The sequence below is a fragment of the Lytechinus variegatus genome, chromosome 2 (genome assembly GCF_018143015.1).
Source record: "Lytechinus variegatus isolate NC3 chromosome 2, Lvar_3.0, whole genome shotgun sequence".
Taxonomy (NCBI): domain Eukaryota; kingdom Metazoa; phylum Echinodermata; class Echinoidea; order Temnopleuroida; family Toxopneustidae; genus Lytechinus; species Lytechinus variegatus.
In genome coordinates, this window is record NC_054741.1 from 5,666,465 (window position 1) to 5,686,529 (window position 20,065).

The 20,065-nt window shown below is 35.7% G+C and overlaps 1 protein-coding gene across 1 annotated transcript; it reads left to right on the top strand.

The window, feature by feature from the left end:
• Nucleotides 1-1,304: 1,304 nt before the first annotated feature.
• LOC121407144 lies at nucleotides 1,305-19,615 on the top strand. Its single transcript, XM_041598083.1, has 7 exons — nucleotides 1,305-1,494; nucleotides 11,242-11,613; nucleotides 12,523-12,597; nucleotides 13,721-14,068; nucleotides 14,723-14,818; nucleotides 15,480-17,785; nucleotides 18,497-19,615. Exons 1-7 carry the CDS (start codon nucleotides 1,425-1,427, stop codon nucleotides 18,755-18,757), a joined length of 3,528 nt encoding a protein of 1,175 aa, XP_041454017.1. The 5' UTR covers nucleotides 1,305-1,424; the 3' UTR covers nucleotides 18,758-19,615.
• The last annotated feature ends 450 nt before the right edge of the window (nucleotides 19,616-20,065 follow it).

The window sequence follows — 20,065 nt, forward strand, 5'->3', positions numbered from 1 at the left end:
TATTGAACATGCATCATCTTATTTTAAATCAAAGTTCTCATCTCTTTTTTTGCCAAGTATGCTATATAATTTAATTTCTCCCGAATGTTCCTATTGTACAAATATTTTTATCAACCTCAGTTAATATTGATTTACAAGTAAATCTTAGTTTCAAGTGTCTGCCACTGCTTGTCAACAAGCTTTGCCTTTATCTAGATTTCAATCGATCTTAACGCACCATTATACATTTATTTTCATTGTATAAGTGTCTAAATAATTTGCTTTATAAGTTTATTCTGTAATAGAAGTTTTTATAAAGATTAGTACGATTAAAGGAAACCAAAACCCAAGAAGAGAAGCAATTTTATTGGAAAGAGTAAAATGAGAGGAACAATTTAAAAAAAGTTTCATCAAAATCGGTTATGAAATAAGCAAGTTATGGACGATTAAAAAGTCTTATTGTACTTACTATGTGGATCCTCAAACTGGCAAACATGCTTCAAAGTGGCTGATTTTGTGGACAACTCTCCATTTGTTTTGTACACATATTTTCAGATTTCCCCCTTTATTTTACATATTTCACATTATCTCCTCCTGACCTTGACTTTATATATGGTGTGTATTATATTTTCCCATGACATATGTTGTGCTCAGAAGGAGGCAAGATGCAATTTGAAAGATAATGAGGAAAATTTGTGTACAAAACAAATGGAGAGTTGTCCACAAGATCAGCCATTTTGAAGCTTTTTTATATTTTTTTAAACAACTTTTAAAATTTTCCTCTCATTTTACTCTTACCAGTAAGATTACTTCTCTTCTTGGGTTTTGGTTTCCTTTAACATGGCACTCGGAACGATTTTTGCTGGGGTGCTGAAGTAGATTTGACAAGTAAAAAAAATAAAATGGTTTCAATAAGAAATTAATTGGCCTTTTGGTCTCAAGAAATCATTGGGGGCGGTTGCCACCCCCCCCCCCCCCCCGATCGTTACAACGCCCCTGACTCGATCCCCATCGGATACCCTAACGATAAAGACTTGTAGTTCCATCTGGACGCCCCTCCCCTGTTTGCATCGCTCAGCAAGATAACCATAACAACACTGACCTTAAAGGCTGACCTTACATCCTAACATGCCAACTCGTTTTAATAAAAGATGAGCAAACCGGATCCCGCGCGCACAGGACGCAAAATGTGAGATCGAATGTGCGTGGGCCTACACCAGTTCTCCCACGTCCAGCAAAGGATTCTTACGGGACATGGAGGGTAATAAAGGTGATACACCAGTCTCTCAGATGGTGGTAAACTGATGGTAGTGATCCCCCAATGAATCTTGGCTATATACTGTCTGATGCGTATTGTGGAGGTCCAATTTACCTATCTTCTGCAGACAAATTTTTTATTGTAACGTTGGTAAAATCGGTGTGTTATTCTCGGATGAAATTCGGAGATGGATCTCTTTCGGTCTCTGATGCTCATAACTGTCTTGGTTTCAGTGGATTTCACAGAGGGCCAGTCTGGTGAGTTTTATCTATTCATCTTTTGTTAGCACGTTGGATGAGAATTGTTGAAAGTGTACGCATATATACATGTATACAGCATGGAAACTGTGTATTAGTTCACGTTCCTTTACAATTATCTTACAAACTGAATGTCCATGATATATATTTTACTATTTAAATCCTGTAGGTATTGATGCATATTGTAGAATGGGCTTTTTGTGAATATAATGTGAAAGGCATTCACTCCTGTTCCTGCAGTGAACTAAAGGGCACACAACCCACACAATGATATTATTGAGTATTTGTTAATAGCGTGATAAATGTGCATTTTTATAATTATTAATTCTTAAAACATTTAAGACTCGTCATAAAACTTGAATATCATTATTTTCTAAATACAGTTAATCTTTTGGGTTGACATCCGTCTTAAAGTAATCCCTCTCTATCTTCACAAATAAAAAAGAAGAGAATATGATATCAAATCTTTCAAGAAGATTCTGATTTGAGATATGGTGTGGAATTTTGAAGTTATGGTCAAGTTAAACCCAAATTGACTGTTATGTTGCATTATTATTCCATTTGACTGGCACCTTATGATTAAATTTCCAATCGTGTGCGTTCAAAAGTTTCATTACATACAACCTTGACCGTATATACAGATATTTTTCGTGGGGGGGGTGGGGGTAAGAGAAGAGTCCGTTGTTATTGAGGCACTTTTTGCATTTTGTATGGTGAATTAAATCAAAGGAGATTGTAAACTCTTTCGGTTATATTTTTGAAAACTTGGAGTAAAAAAAATGCTTTGCATGGGTTAACTTACACATTCAATAAAGTTTAGAAGCTGCCAAAATTTCAAAAGGAAAAGCACAGACTAATTAAAGAAATTAATCTGTTAAGTATGACCTCATGGTTTTAAGTTTGACAGTGTAGAATCTGACATTGAACTTTTTGACGATTCGGAATCTTCATATTATTCTGGTAAAGCAACAGATAGCCAGTAAACGTGCTATACATTTTTGATTGCTGAAGACTTGTTTGTAGCAATAAAGTCGTCATCTGACACCACTTACTATTTTTCTTCTCTATATGGAACATCACACTGCGTCTATGAATTATATGACATGACGTCACAATGTGGCGACATTTATTTGGCTGGCACAAAGGCGTTCAGAGAACATTTTTTCTCAATAATAAAAAAAAGACTACCAGGGGAGGGCACTGGTACTAAATGATGACTGGTCGCATTTCATAAGTTGGGTGTGCAAAAAGGGTGGCGTATGAACAATTTTCCACACGGTGCCATGGATAAATTGTTGCTACATCACAGCATCTTGACCAAATTTATTGAGTAATATCTCATTTTGAAGCTAGAACTATAGGCTAAATATATTACTATGAATTAAATCAATACAATATCAGGAACAAAAACTATAGCACATTAAGTTTGAAGTAACAGGGGTGGCGGAGCCGGTGGATGCGGAGCCGGTGGATGTGGTAAATGATAAAATATTAATTAAACCTAATTAACAACTTATTATAATATGTAATATGACTGTTATCCTCATATTTTTGGGCGTTTTAAAGCAGGGAACAACTAAATGTCATAAAAATTTGACAATTTTGAAAATATGCAGCAATGGAATACATGTGTATGTCAGCTCGGATCTGCAACCTAATCAATTAGTAAACCGGAGAGATTTGGTTAATTATCTAATTTGTAATCTTAATTTTTAGTACAAATGTTGTGTATCATTGCAATAAACATTTCTACCCATGATATTGTCATTTTGCCAAGCATATAAATACAGTGACAGGTATTTTGGGGGCAAAAATGTGAAATTAAATACTGTTAATTAATTAGTGTAATTAATATGCATACAACAATAGATAATTATTTGATTTTTGGTACATATTTAATAATTGATGTTTAAAGATTATAACTGCAAAATACGAGGGTGATCCAATATTGCATTAACTATTGACACCATTTTATATGCAGCAGGTCCAATTTGAGAAAAAACACATTTCAAAATTCACATTTACATTGACGTCTATGTAATAATTAATGTTAATTAGTCATTTTAAGGAAAAATAAAGGTATTCGAGACTTAAAACTTTTTCATTATTTAGAGAATGGTAATAGCTATAACATATCAAAAAATAAAATTTTTGACCATTTTCACCCTGTTCGCGAAATTGGACCACCTTATGACATGCGACCGACTACATTATATTTAGGGGGTACATCATGCAGGCGTTGTTACACAATATCCGAAAAAATGCGATATGAACTTTTGTTTTAAAAGATGATTGCACAAAATTGTTTTAGTAAGAGCTATCCCTAACAAGTTATACATCATTGGAAAGGTCTTTATATAATTGAAATTTGCATTTTGTTTTCCTATAGGGTGTAAAGTTTTCCTGATTCTAAGATTTATTGGGAAGTAACATTTTTTTTCACAATTTTCCACATATTACCTTTAACTTCTTATGACATTACCTTAAGCCTTTTTTTATTGCATTTTTTAATTCCTCCGACAATTTCAGAATATACATATACTTTTATGGGTATATGATGTCAAACAGCATTAGAAATATATAAATTGTGATTGTGTGGGGAAAATTGAGTTGTAACGGAAATTGGCCCAACTCAAAACACGTGGCCATACCCTTGCGCGATTGATTGATCATATATCTGCTTTCATCACCATGACAGGTTATTCAACTTTTATATGAACTTTTGGTAAGGTTTTTTCGAAAGCTTTTTTACTTTCTTAGTTATCAACTCTGGGTGGATCTCGATTTTCTTGTTAGGTTGCTATGTAGAATTTGTTCATTGAGAGGATTCCCTTTTTGTACGGCCACGATGCTGTATATCGCAGTTCAGACATAATGTAAACATTATGATGGTCAAAATTTCCGACATTGCTTCCCGTGAAATTGAACTTTGCTCTGGAAAAAAAGAGAAGACAATGCGCTGTTCATTTATAATAGAGCCAAGTTAACCCAGGACATCTTTATTCAATAGGCTTTGCATTCTTATGTGTATTATCTATTACAAATATTTTAAAGTTAAACGAATATTACATTGAGTAAATCAATTAAAGTTACACTAAGTTTTTATTTCGTCTAATAATCTATTAAATTACACCAAAAAGCTATCTACTTCCTAATATCGCATATAATCCTTTATAATAATAATTGATTATCATAGTTTTATTACAAATTTTTATGGATTTTGTACTGTTCTGTTTATAGGACCACTATCATAATTAGACATCATGGTTCCTAAATTTAATGCATCATCAATGAATGAAGTCCGTCGAATTACTGGCTGAAAAGTATTATTTAAAAGAGGCTAGGAATCTTACTTGATCAGTCAAATTTTAAAAATATTGAAATACAATAAGTGATGCTGGTTATTCTAAATAACGATAAAGAAATGTGACATGATACGAAAGACAGCTCCAAAGTTGCTAATTTAATTATATTTATATATACCATACATTTTTAATCTATTTATTTATTATTTATTTATTTTTATTTGTTTATTTTTTTGGGGGGTGGGGGCAATCATTGATAATAGAACCTCCAATGCAATTAAAACCATTTTCATTAATTAAAGGGCATACTTGCCTGTATGGCATGTAGCCATAGAGTTAAATACATGTATAGGTTTATATAACTCTGCATGTATAGCCTACAAAACATGCATAAATCTTTTTGATCGAAAAAAAAATGAAGTATCATCTGATGTAAGGACACCAGAGTTTTTAGTGCATCGCAGCACACACACACCCACTCAGAAATATGTACATGTTCATAATATATGGATGAAAAACTGCGGCTTCAAGCCTTAGCCTTATTTTTCTCGAGGTCCACATTCGCCTTTTCTCTCGAATTGAAGTTGTATCCATCCGATTCCAGAGCCCTTTTGGAGATTACAGAAGGAAAATAAGATAATGAGACATGATGAGAGATCTGTAATTACTCTAATCATGATTATGAAACCGTGCTGACAGGCTTGCCTTGTTATCGCGTCAAAGATACTGCTTTCATGGTGGGGAGGGGGGGGGGTTAGGGCTGAAGACCCTAAGATTATAAGAAGTGAATCTATATATGATATTTTGTAAATAAACAAAAAAAAACATTCAATTGAACTTTCTTGGGTATCATTCTTGTCCATTTTATTTTCATTACAATTGTGATAAGATATTTGAAGATTGTGGATTTTAGGCTCGATCACTTCACTTGATGGTTAATTGCAGACATAGTGAATCGGCATTTTCAAACTCACCCCCTCAATATGTTTTTCGCAGTATACGCTATTGGTTAAAGAACAAATTTCTAAATTGATGCCTGTAAAAAAAACAGTTTTGTATAACCTCGCAGGTCATTGTAGAAGACAAGTGCACGAAATAAAATTAAGTCCGATCATATACGGTCCTAAATTAGACATCATTGTAAATTATTGGGAGCAAGCTCGCCTTGGGAAATATTTTAGATTTCCCAAACGGGCCACAGAAGGTCGTCGAGATCAGTATATTGCATTTGTAATGAGAATACTTTGAAATATATCAAATATAATTAGGGCCGCTATTATAATGATGATTGTAACATATGACATTGTGCTGATTCATGATCTCAGAAGGGTGCGTTTTTATCAAGCAAAGCATTCTCAGAAATCACCGCATGAATGTTTGATATAATCAAGGAGCTTCTGTTTGAAGCTCCTTGATATAATGTACGGCGAGTTTATTACGACAGCCAATTATTCATCCATAAATGATTAATGACGTTCTACTGATAGAGTAGTAAATTTTATACCCCTCCCCTTCCTTTCTTCATTCTTGTATTTCTTATTCTCTTCTCCACTCTCCTCATCCATCCCCTTTCTCTTCTTCCTTTTTCTCCTTCTCATCTTCCTCCTCTTGTTTTTCTTCTCTTCCTGCTCCGACTCCTCCCATGTTCTTCTTCTCCCTGGATCCCCTTCATCATTAACGTCATCATCATTAGGACGTCATCGTGAATATCATCATCATCACCATCTTCATCATGAACATCATCACCACCACCATCATCATCATCATCAACATCATCATCACCATGCACCATCATCATCACCATCATCATCACCATCTTCATCATCATCATCATCACCACCATCATCATCATCTCCACCACCATTATCATCATAATCATCACCGTCATCATCATCACCACAACCGTCGTCATCACCATCATCATCACCATCATCATCACCATCATCATCACCATCATCATCATCACCATCATCATCATCATCACCAATATTCTCTTCGTCTTCTCATCCTTCTTCCTCAACCTCCCATTCTCATCCCATCTCATTGAATTTAAAAATTAAATATTAATATTTACGATGCTATATGCGAGATACGAGGTGTCGATTGGATTTTGAGATCATCTCCAATCACCTTGAAATTTTATAGACAGGCAATCAAACAAAATACGTATCGCCACTATTCGGTGGCATCTTAATGTTGATCACGAAATTTACACTTTTCTCACTTGGTATGTAGACCGGTTCCCTATACAGACAATCAATTGGTATTATATTTATTTTTCTAGGCGGGATTTTACAAACCCACATTACAGCATTTTCAGATTACTAGATTTGTACCGTGTAACAATAGTTATGTTAAAAAATACTTAGTTTCCCTTTTAATGAAACTGTTTCTTTTTTTTGGGGGGGGGGGGTGTCACTTCGTATACAGCCACATGGGGAATAACACCTTCTGATATCTAATTTGTTACATATTTATATTATTTCATGACGAAATGATTTTGTATAATCTATTTTGTCAAATGATAATTTATGAAGGAACGAATATTGTTAGAAATTAGTACACTTATTTGCGGATGGAAGGGTTCCGACCCCCCTCCCCTCCGGGTTGAGTCTTTCCACCCCTCCCACTTCCACCCCGCAGCATGGATAAAACAGCACCTTGCTTGAAAGATATCAGAAGTGAAAGACAAAGCAACATATTATTATAGAATTCAAGACATGATGGGAATGTGTACATTGCTAATGAATAATCATTAGACCCTTACAAAGGAATTATATTGTTTCTTGGATGTTGAAATTAAAAAAATAAATGTATTTAAATATTAAAAAAAAGGCCGAAAACTGAGCGGAAACTTCGTTGAGAGAGTGCCTGTTTCACCATTTTTTTTTCTTTTTTCTTTTGCTTGTTTTTTTTTCAACAATGGAGTTAATATTTTTTAAGAGTTTAAACTTGTATAACAAATATTATTGTGACCCGTTATTGTTATATATTTTGTATGTTTATCTAATTATAGTATTGTACTCCCCCATGTCGTGTGGAGACCATGCATGTCTGGTTAATTACCAGTTTGTTCGATCATAAAAAGAAGAATCTGATATAGATTTGTTTACTGAGGATTGGGGAGATCTTTTATGAATTCGGGGCCTGTTTCATAAAGATTCGTTAAAGGAACAAAGGCTCAATTTATATAACAAGTGTACTATCAGCCAATCAAATTGAATCTTTTCAGTAGCTTTAAACTTTTGTTGCAAATTTGTTATTGTAACAAGTTTTATGAAACAGGCCTCTGGTGTATAATCTTTCCGGTCCAGTGTCGAGTTTCAAAGTGTACTTTCATCCGTTATATTGCGGTTATCATCATTGTCTCTATCATTCTTGAATCTCAACTGTTACCCGCTCATATCAAATATGAAATGATTTGATAGCGTAGATTATTACTCATTAAATTCAAGGCCACTTCTAAATTGTTGATACCAGCTGATATTACGAAGGTGCTTAAAGACAGGGGGAAGTGACTAAAACCCGATTCAAGTGTTCATGACCTTATTGTTATACATATAAGAAGAAGGGAAATGAAGAAGAATGGTAAGAAGAGAAGGGAAGAAAGGAGGAAGAAAATAAGATAGAAAGTAAAGAGGAGGAAGAAAGGTGAAGTAAAATGTGAGGATAAGATCAAATTTCCGCTAGCGCTTCGCGCTCGCATTGCGTTGTTAGTTCGATGCATGTCCTATTCATGATTGTAATGATAATTAAACCCGTTGTAATTAATTTAAAGCGATTCAGCTTGTCATTTACACTCACATTCTTATTGAGATTCGTATACATTTTTAGGTAGATATGAATTTAAAAAAATATTAGGTCGCGCTTCGCGCTCGCATTATTTGTTAAATGAAGTGCGGATGCTACAAGCTTTCCTTCATAGGTCCCCCTTTTCCGATCAATACAACAAAAATTCCGTGTGTTGGAGATGAAGAGGCAAAGAGTACATACATGTATACCAAAATAATAAGTTTGTGATTAATGTTCGTATGATTGGTTTAGTAAGATGCAGATCGTGTTCATGAATTCTTACAGACTGCACAATATCAGTAGACAAAATTTCACCTCGCGCCCCTGGCTTGTCGCATTGTTTAGTTTTATAAGTAACATGTGAATGATTTAATAAAAAATATGCATACATTGACCGCTTTCTTTGAATAATAAGTCCCAATATCTGTGATATCATTCAAGATAGTTACCGAAACTGAAAAGGTCTTTACTTTGATATTTGAAAAAAAAATGATTATAATTCCGTTTCATTGAATCTTTAGTTTAAAAATCTTGTTATTATTTTATGATATAGGTACCGCGCGATGAGGTGATTCGTGCACTTAGATTTCAATTATGTATGCTCTCTTAATGATTTGTCAAATTAACTGATGTTGTAGTATAATGCGAATGTGTGTCCCATAATGCCTATTGCTCATGAGATCTAGATTTATTCATGGAGTTACTATGTCGGCGATAGTAACTCCATGATTTATTCATATCCATGCATTTTCTATATATATATATATTCTGAACTCCTCGATGGCTGGTGTATATGTATCATGATTCAATATTTATTGGTTTCTGCCCCAATTTTCAAGTGATAAAAATAAAATTAGGAGGCTCAAAAATGTAAAAAAAAGATATGCATACTTCTTTCTCCCTTTTTAGACTAGTGTGTTTAGTTAGATGTTGCATAGTATTTTTATTACACGTCAGTGACGTAATTTAGCCAAAAGTAATATTTAGGGGCCAGACGTGGAGTATCGGACAAAAATTATTTAAAAAAGTTGCGAGCGAGCAAATAAAAATGAAATTTTGTGATAGATTTTGACTTAATATTCAGAAAATAAAATCACATTTCACCCTTCTCTTTCCTTTTTTTTGGGGGGGTCGTGAATTTGTGTTTATTTTAGGAGGCAAGCGCCCCACAGCCCCCACTTCCATCTGTATGCCACTGTTAGTCTGTTACACATCAACTTTATTTCATGACTCATCGAGTGGGCATAGCTATAGCGAGAATTTTTTCAGGACATTGGAGATTGCATAGTGTCTAATATGAGGTAGATTATGAGAGATTGGAAAGGTCTCTCTATCTACATGTAATTCACGTAACATTATTACTGGAGGGCGAAGTGACTGAGCCTTTTTGGTTGCATTCATTCATTAAAAAAATCTTCAAATCTAACAGAAAAGGACACTTTTAACAAAATATACACTTCGCACAAGAAAAGGAGCAAAATGATGATAGAATGAAACACTTTGTTTAATTAACACTGTTACCGGTCAGAGTCAAGATGAATACTGGAGAATTCCATGCTTAAAAAAAGAAGAGTGGACCTATCACGAAGAAGAAGTGTATCTTTATTAAATGAATCATATTTGGAATAATCGTTATGTGGAAAGTTCTAAAAAAAGCAATTTGCTATGAGAGTGGAGTTACCGAGCGAGATGAATCAAAATGATTATCTCATATTCTGGTCATTTTCTTTGGCGATTCAATATGTATTTTTTGAAGGGGGTGAGGAGATATCCCCATAAACCCACTGTTGAAGAGTCCCCAACTCACCACAGCCCGAATGGATGGCCCTTCGTTCTTTCTGCACGGACGTTGGAGGAAGGTCAACAAGTATCAAAGTTGCGAATGAAAAGATTGTCCTGTCAAAGACAGAATGACCAAACGATTACATAAATGTTCGGCATTGATGAAACTTCCAATTGGAGTCATGTGGATCTTAATCAATAATGGAAGTACTGACAGTGAAGAAGTAGGGCCTACTTTACATACCATGCACATGTTAATTATGTTTGTATCTACTTGGTCAACTATTAGACCAAACGGTTAGTATGTGTTTTCTTTTGTGTGGGGTGTGTGTGTGTGTTTTTATCATAACTTTCTCAAATTTATTTTTGTATTGTAGATTTATCTATAGATTATAAGTATGTTTGTGTTTTATAATTATATTTAGGGAGATTTCTAGAAGATTTCTGGAAGAAAATGTTAGCGAACGAATGCAAATTTTGTTGTTAGGACTGTTAGAATCACCATCCAACCCTGTCTTAGTAATGGTTCTACCACACTTCCACCCCCCCCCCCCCCCGGTTCCAGCCTTACCCTCACCACTCTCAAGCTGGGGACCTTTACCCCTCACCCTTCATGATCACTCTTTTTAATGATTACCCTCAAGGACATTTATACCTGGACGACTGCCCCGAGGTAATCACCATAGTACCTTAGGGGCAGTTCTGTCCGCAGGGTTATGTCATGTAGGGTGGACGTCGTTGTTGGTAATGAGGTGAGGGTGCATTCATTGCCATTGGGGTGTTCATGTGGGTGGGGTACGTGTCTGAGAATGCCCGAAATCGCTGTTTAACGATTAAGTAACAATGTTTTATATTTCTCGCATTTTAGATTTCAGCAGCGAAACCATAACAGAGGTTCAATCGTTCAGTTTTGGAGAGTCTTTGACGATCGTATCACCAAACTATCCAGACTCCTATCCAAATAAAGCCAACATTCAATGGCTTGTTTCTGGACCAATAGGCTACCAGGTCATGGCTGTTTTTAGTGCTTTTCATCTTGAAGAAGGTTATGACAACGTAGAGATCGGTTCGGGTCTAGACTCTGGAGCATCAGTACTGGCTACTTTCTCAGGTTCAGATCTTCCTTGTGTCACGGTCTCGAGTGACAATGAGATGTGGTTGTCATTTGTCTCCGATTCGTCTGTCACTTATACAGGATTTAATGTGACCATCAGCGTTTATACTCCCTCGAATTCTTCAGGTGACTTGAAAATTCACTTTAATTTTTTTTCAAGAATGATTTATTTTGTTTATTTCAAAATGTAAAATTCATTACGCTTATAGTGTAATGTACTCACTTGAAAATGTTGGGAAGAGCATTACCCATGTATACTATGTCTGAATTCTTAGACTGACGGCGCAATTTTTGAATGAGAGATATACTCTATAGCTGCATGGCGACAGAATCTATAGCAGCAACTGGGTAATTACTTAAAGGACAAGTCCACCCCAACAAAAACTTGATTTAAATAAGAAGAGAAAAATTCAACAAGCATAACACTGAAAATTTCATCAAAATCGAATGTAAAATAAAAAATGATGGCATTTTAAAATTTCGCTTCATTTCACAAAACAGTTATATGTACATATCGGTCGGTATGCAAATGAGGAACTGATGACATCACTCACTCACTATTTCTTTTGTATTTTATTATATGAAATATGAAATATTTTCATTTTATCGTCAGTGTCATGTGAAATGAAGTTTCATTCATCCCTGAACACGTGGCATTTTGTGCTTCAGGAAAGGTGGTCCTAATCGTCAAATTCGTAAAAATAGAAATATTGTATAATTCAAACAATAAAAAACAAAAGTAATAGTGAGTGAGTGACATCATCGACTCGCTCATTTGGATGTAACTGGCTCGTTCATATAACTGTTTTGTTAAAATTAAGCGAAACTTTGAAATGTCATACCTTTCTTATTTTACATCCAATTTTGATGAAATTTTCAGCATTGTGCTTGTCTGATTTTTCTCTATTGATTCAAATCAACATTTTGCTTTTTAAGATAATCTGGTCGATTACATACTACCCACTATCGATTTCACATGTAATGAGGCTATGTGACATGTTAGAGTGAGAGGATTTTTTTTTAATTTCAATACAGGTATCATTGATTCGCATAACGTGATGATGACTTTCTGTGACAGTGTCCTCTCTACGTCATCAAGCCCTGATCCTGGTAGGTCCTGAAGCCATTATTTGTAAAACATAGATCGATTCTCATTCATGAATTAACAACCGTAGAGACCATTAGACAACCACCTGTCGGACCATTCTTCCAAGAAAAGTACCTAATTATGACCACTACTACTTCTGTTGCTGCTGCTACCTATTACACGGACAACTACTTCTACGACTAGTTTGAGTATATTAGACCCATGCCACTTCTGGGTTTCGGGATCAAGGACCAAGGTTCCCAAGCTGTCCCATCTTGCATTTCACGTTCTAAAATGAACTGTCTGGTGACCCTGATAATCCTATCGAAGTATTATGCCCTTCTTCTACCCATTCATCTTCTCGGTATTGGTCCACAGAACTGGTCTGCATGCCAATAATTATGAAGGTTGAGCATCCTGCCCAGCCATTCTCTTTTCCATTGTTTTGATTGTGGTCTTCGGTAAACCACCATAACATTTTTTGTTTCAATCTGGTCCTTCCATGACACATCCAAAGCTACCCTCAGCATTGATGTGTACGCACAACCTCATGCATTTTCCCTGTTGCACCGGACTAAGCCATCTCTTGGACACCTATACGATGTCACGGGGTCAACTACCTTCGGGTACCCCTATAGGACGACTTTCTTTGCAAACATAATTATTATTCCCCGACAAATACCTTACGGTAATAACCCTACCACCCTCTAAGATAACCCTATATAGACAAAAACGATTTAGAACAGGAAAGGAAAAAACAGGAAACTACTCCGAGAGCAAGTACCATCCACAATTACCACACAGGCAATCTCCCACATCATTATTATTATAGGAATAAATTTTCCATGAGTGTTAGTTTTCTGAGTGAAGCTCACCGAGGGTATGTCCTGCAAAATGGTTGTCCTATAGGGGTTATTACCGTGGAAATAATTATCGTATAACTTTGTCATCCTAAGGATATCTGTCCTACAGAATGCTTGTCCTGTCCATCATAGAGGGGTATTTTCTTACAGGTCATGGTCCGGGGGTATTCTTCGGGTGTTTATAGGTCTATATCAGAGAAGTGTTGGGGTGAGCCTACGTCTGAAATCACTGGTAATAATATGGTTATGTTTCAAATTTCTTTATATCTTGGCATCGCAGCAGAGGTACAATCTTTCGGTTTTGGAGAGTCTTTGACGATCGTATCACCAAACTATCCAGACTCCTATCCAAATAAAGCCAACATTCAATGGCTTGTTTCTGGACCAACAGGCTACCGGGTCATGGCCGTTTTTAATGCCTTTCATCTTGAAGAACGTCATGACCACGTAAGGATCGGTTCTGGCCTAGAGTATGGAGCATCAGTACTGACTACTTTCTCAGGATCAGATCTTCCTTGTATCACGGTCTCGAGTGACAATGAGATGTGGTTGTCTTTTGTCTCCGATTCGTCTGTCACCCATTTAGGATTTAATGTGACCATCAGCGTTCACACTCCCTCGAACTTTACAGGTGAAGTGAAAATTCATTATAGGTTTGAGAATTGTTCGTTGGTTTTAAATTGTAGAATTACGTTTGAAACAGATAATTATGATAATGATAATTATGACTTAAAAGTAATATAGTTTCAACATATTTAGATTGGACGCCAGAGTGACGTAAACATGTTTGTTCTGTTTGTTTGGTTGTTTTTCTTTGTAATATTGTTGATATTTTAATTGTATATTTATTTCGTATTATGTATCTTAATTGTATATACATATAATGTGATTTTAATATGTACGCACGGATGTTCAGAAGAACAGCCATTGGCTGAAGTTCGTTTATCGTGTTGAAATAAAATGAAATGAAATGAATCTCTTTTGTTTACCCACGACATGATTTCAGAATAGTCCAATTATTCACAAAAAGTCACAACAGGTGTCTCACTTCCAAATCAAGAGATAGAGATTTGGTTTCATGTAAATCCCGTGTCCCGTGTATGGCTTTGATTACGGATACAGATGATTGGCCATCAGACAAGATTCGGCATTACTAGTAGGCCTATAAGTTTCATGAACAGAATAATTATGATTTACGCTTAGTTGATTTTATATCTTATCCCACTCGACAAGAAGGCTGTGATGAATGTTGTTATATAATGTGTATATTTATATTTCTGTGCAGATATCGTGGGTAATAGAACCTATTCTTCATCATCCCATGACGGCATGAATATGAGTTTCTGTGAAGAAGTCCTCTCTGCGCCAGGCCCAGTCTTTAGTAAGCCTATATATAATCCGACGTTGTATTAAAACATAAGATTTTTTAGTTATTTTTGCAATTGTTTAAATCACATTTAGTGTTTAAAAATATGAAAAAAAACATGACGGCATGAATATGAGTTTCTGTGAAGAAGTCCTCTTTACGCCAGGCCCAGTCTTCAGTAAGCCTATATATAATCCCGTGTTGTATTAAAACAAGATTTTTAAGTTATTTTTGCAATAGTTTAAATCACATTTAGTGTTTAAAAAATAAAAGAAAGTATTACTTCATTGTAGCTTGTAATTTTGATTACACAATACTTTAGCATCTAAATCTAAACGACTTGGAGAAGCGGAGTACACTGGAGCAAAGAGATATTGGGATCGATGGTGAATATCCACAAAGCAACACAAATCAAGCTCCTAGCAATATCTCAAACCTTTTTGTAGTATTGTTGGACATTGTAAAAGTATTTTTCAACAATTCATCATACGGCTTACAGCTAATATTATTTAAATTCCCAAGGCAAATTACTTTAATTTTAGTCTCCAAACACGCTAGCCTATCTCCCCTTTTCTCTATTTTTTTTTGGGGGGGTTATATAGTGTGAGGCATTGATAACCATTTTTAATACGATCTTATACTGTTCCTTTCACTGCATATATATTTATTTTCACAGACGTTTTCTATTCGGAAACCTGCATTGAGGAATCGTGTTTTGGTGGTGGAGAGACAGTTGTATGTAGATGCGATGATATTTGTCAGTTCTTTGGCGATTGCTGTCCAGACTACCCTGTCCTTGGCAAGACTCCATCAAACGAGACATCTTCCAACGAGACTTCATCAAACAAGACTCTTACGAATGAAACCATCCTTGAGGGTACTCTGTTAGACCTCAATGTTTGGAAGTGCATCGATGATTCCTTTCTTCCTCAATCTCATCCAGATCTTCAACATGGGTATCGGATGGTCGCGAGATGCCCTTCGGAATGGTCTTTAGATGAGGATGTCAAACAAAAGTGTGAAGAGGTTAATCCCAATGTGACAACAAAGGTATTTTACATTTACGAGGATATCTACTTTAAAAATCTCGGTTGTGCTACTTGCCATGGATATGATGAAAGTGCGTTGACTTCCTTTACCATTTCATCAGACCAGTTTTGTATGTGGAGAAATGATACCCTTGACTGTTTTTCGCCAGTGCCGCCATTACAGTCAAATGCTTCTAGAAATAGCAGCGAATCGATTGAAGATTTTATGATTACCTTTAATTATATCCCGAAACCTCGTCTTTGCCTATTGAATGCAACTGAAACGTGTCCGAACGGAACAGATGAAAATGTATCTCTTGAATGTCAGTACTATCAGATGCCAATCATCGGTGACGGTATCATACATAAGCACCCGTCTTGTAGTCATTGCAGTGGAGGTCCCCTGCTCGAATGTCCGTTTGATATTATCGATATGAGAGGCATCACGATAGATATTGGTTATGATCCTATAATGCCAATTGAACTAGATCTCGGGATCATTGACATATTTATCCATCCTGAACCTATCTTAACCATCAAATGTACAGAAGGATTTGAATTAGATCCCAATGGTAACTGCGTCCAAATATTATCGGACTGGCCAGTCTGCCAATCTGAAAATTTTACCATCGATCAACTTAAAGGAGCAGTAGATTGTTTAGCAGATGTCGCTTGCTTTAGGGACATCATGTTAGATAATAGATCAGTATCTTTAATCAATCATCAACCACCTTGCCTATTAAAGTCATCGACATACGTGGATAATGATAGGATATCATTCAGTTTGAATTACAGAGATAACATAGATCCATCGATCGATGAACGCTTGATAGAGAGAGATATTATGCTTCTTCTTCAAACTCACAGGAGTGATGATTGCAAAAATGTAGAGATATCCGTGAGTCATTCATGTTACGTCGAAGAAAGTACTGAAAACACAACATACGAATGTCAAATGGAAAATATGTTTGTTGGACACTATTCGGACCTGATGCCTTCCCTTATCAAGAATGAGTCTTTTATTTTCCTCAACGGATCTTATATCCGACCCACGTGGTGGAGCAACATCACCAACATGCAGCTTGGTGATGCCAATGTCTCATTCCAGTATCAATTTAACATGTGTGGGAGTGAGGTAGCTCTACAAACCTGTCCTTTCTTAACGGTTTCGAACGATTCCATTCAATGGATTGACCAAGATAACCGATCGGTTATGGTCCATGAGGATCAGATGTACGACATCGAGGACATTCTTATCAATCCCGATGGTTCCATCAATATTTGCTATGATCATCATGTCACACCAAGAAGGACATTGACTATCCTTGGACATGTTCTCTTTGCGATATCATCAGTGTGTCTTTTGGCCACGTTGATAACTTACATTGCCTTCTCTACCTTGCGGAACCGCCAGGGTGTCTCCATAATGAATTTCATAGTTGCCTTGTTCTTCGGACAAATCTTGCTTCAGTACGTCCGTCTTTCGGTATCTGGGTTAGTAATACCTTGTATAGTCGTCGCTGTATTGTCCCATTTCTTCTTCCTCGCTTCTTTTGTTTGGACGACGATTCTCGCCTGGGACCTGAGTCGAAGCTTCGCAGCAAGTAACATGAAGACGTTTTCGTCGAGCTCTTTTGGTGGTAAAATGATCGCCTTTCTCGTTATTGGATGGGGTACACCACTCCTGTTTGTCTTCATTACTATATTACTTCAGTTCGGAGGATTTCAGAATGGTCCTCTATTGGAATACGACAGTACCAGATGTTGGCTTGCCACATTATCTAGCATAGTGATGTTCTTTGTTCCAATGTCTATCTGTCTCCTGGCTAATCTCGTATTGTTCATCATCACTATACACGGGGTTCATTCTATCAAGAAGACAACATCTATGCTGAAAGCTGGCCAGGACTCTCAGCTCAAACAGTGGGCTGTAGAACTCCGAATATATATCAAGGTAGGTCCATATTTCTTCAGCTTTTAGAGTTCAGTATACCATGTATACCATAGATAGGTCAGAGCTGCGTCGTTACATCGTCGTTTACGCATTGATCCTGTAAGCGTCTTTTCATCGCGAATCCTCACATTTTACTAGTCGAAACAATGGGGAATGCGAAGTAGGCCATTGGAAAAAGGCGCAGCGCATACTTTTGTAAATATGCATGATACATGATACATTTTCTTCTATAAGAAGATTATCTAAATAGCGACTTCCGGGTGTTGTGGTGTCAGTACATGGCATAATGTAGGATAATCGACACCCACTAAAAAGGGAAAAGAATACAAACAATGAATAGAGTGGAGAATCAGATCATTCAGTCAAAAAAGTGAAAAATCAGTTGCAATTTTTAGATGGAATTTTGATAAAAATGTGAAACTAATTTGTTTGTGTAAAATTTTTATGATATTTCATGACACGATAATCATTAAAGTGGTATCTTTACTAAATGCTTGGAAATGATAACTTGGTTATGACCTTTGATATTTTTCATGCATTGTATCATGTCACTGTGGTGGGATAATATCGCAACTTCCACGAAGCTCTTCACTTTCAATATTTTCCATCAAACCCGCTTCCATTAGAACTGTACATCTTTCTATGAGAGCCGACGATTACGTGAAAGTGTTCTTTTCTACTCTCCAAATCTTATTTGATCATTTACAATAGATCTCAGCTCTTCTTGGATTCACCTGGTTGTTTGGATTCTTAATGATGGTTGTCAGAGTGCCATTCACAGAGTATCTCTTCATCATCGTCAGCGGCTTCCAAGGTGTCTTCATCTTTCTTTCTTTCGGTGCCAACAAACGCGTGAAGAAGCTCTGGCGAACGACCATGCGAAATTCGACGCTCTGGACTACCCTCTCCAGAAGGGACTATTCCAAAGGGCAAAGCAGTTCTGGTCAGCACCACGCCGGACACAACACTTAACTTTTATTTTATTATTTACAAGGGAAGCTCAATTACTTATAAACATTATAACATGAACTTTATAAAGATCTTTTCCAGTTTTTAATTCTTGCCTGTTGAATGTTGATTGCTGTGTATACTGTTCAATGCTGTTGGTCATGGACCTCATAATAATCATCGAAGAATGTAATTACATTTGATTATATATGTATATAAGGTAACACACACGTTTATGCTTTTATCAATTATTTCGTTTTAATCTGCCTGAAATCAAAAATACATGTATATATAGGCCTAGGTATTTCAGTAGAAAAAACACGCAATATTATGCTCTCTTCAAAATGTGATGTAATGAGATTCTATCTTTTTTTTCTTTCATGTTGAACAGCGATTATAAGTTGAAGAAGCAGAATAGTGTATATGCACAATGATAGAATGATTACCTTTAAAAAAGGAAAAGGAGAATAGAAGCGTATCTAGGACACACGGCGCCTGGGGTAAGTGCTAAAATCGCGTCCATTTCAAAGTGTGATATATACTACTCTTAATCACACGACCAGTCAAAATAAAACATAATATCAATGAGGGTGCGAATCATTTTCAGTATTAAGACGTTAAGACGGAATATTCTTAGTTGGTTTGGGGAATCATAAACATCATCTAACGAAACAATGAATGCGATCGCGAAGCACTAGCTGAAAATTATTGATATTCAGATCTGAAAATGGAACATTTAAAAATACCCTTTTTAGGAATTTATAATAGAGATGATACGTATCTCATTAAACTAATCGACCGATAATACGAGGGCGAAGTGCGAGACCTTTTTTTTTTCAATTTTGAGATATTAAGATCTCAAAATTATTGATATAGCTGAAATTCGGGACATTTTAGGGATAAATAATTGCACAACGCTTATATAACTAAGCAAGTAATGCAAGCATTAGGGGTGACTTGATTTTTTAAGTATAATTACCTGAAAGTGGAAAATGTTAATGACTATTTGTAAGAATTCATGAATAAGATACTATTGCATCGGAGGATTGCAAGCGCGAAGCGCGAGTTGATTTATATATTTATATATATAAACATATATATATATATATATATATATATATATATATATATATATATATATATATATATATATATATATATGTATATTATATATCGTCACCTAAATAGGGACATTTTAATGGTTATTTGTTCAAAAGGAAGAGCATTTATATCTCCTTATGAAATCAGCGCGTGATGAAAAATTTTGACAATTTATCCATGCAGAAAAAATATTTCCGAATTGTTTTAAGAATAAATGAAGAGTAACGTATA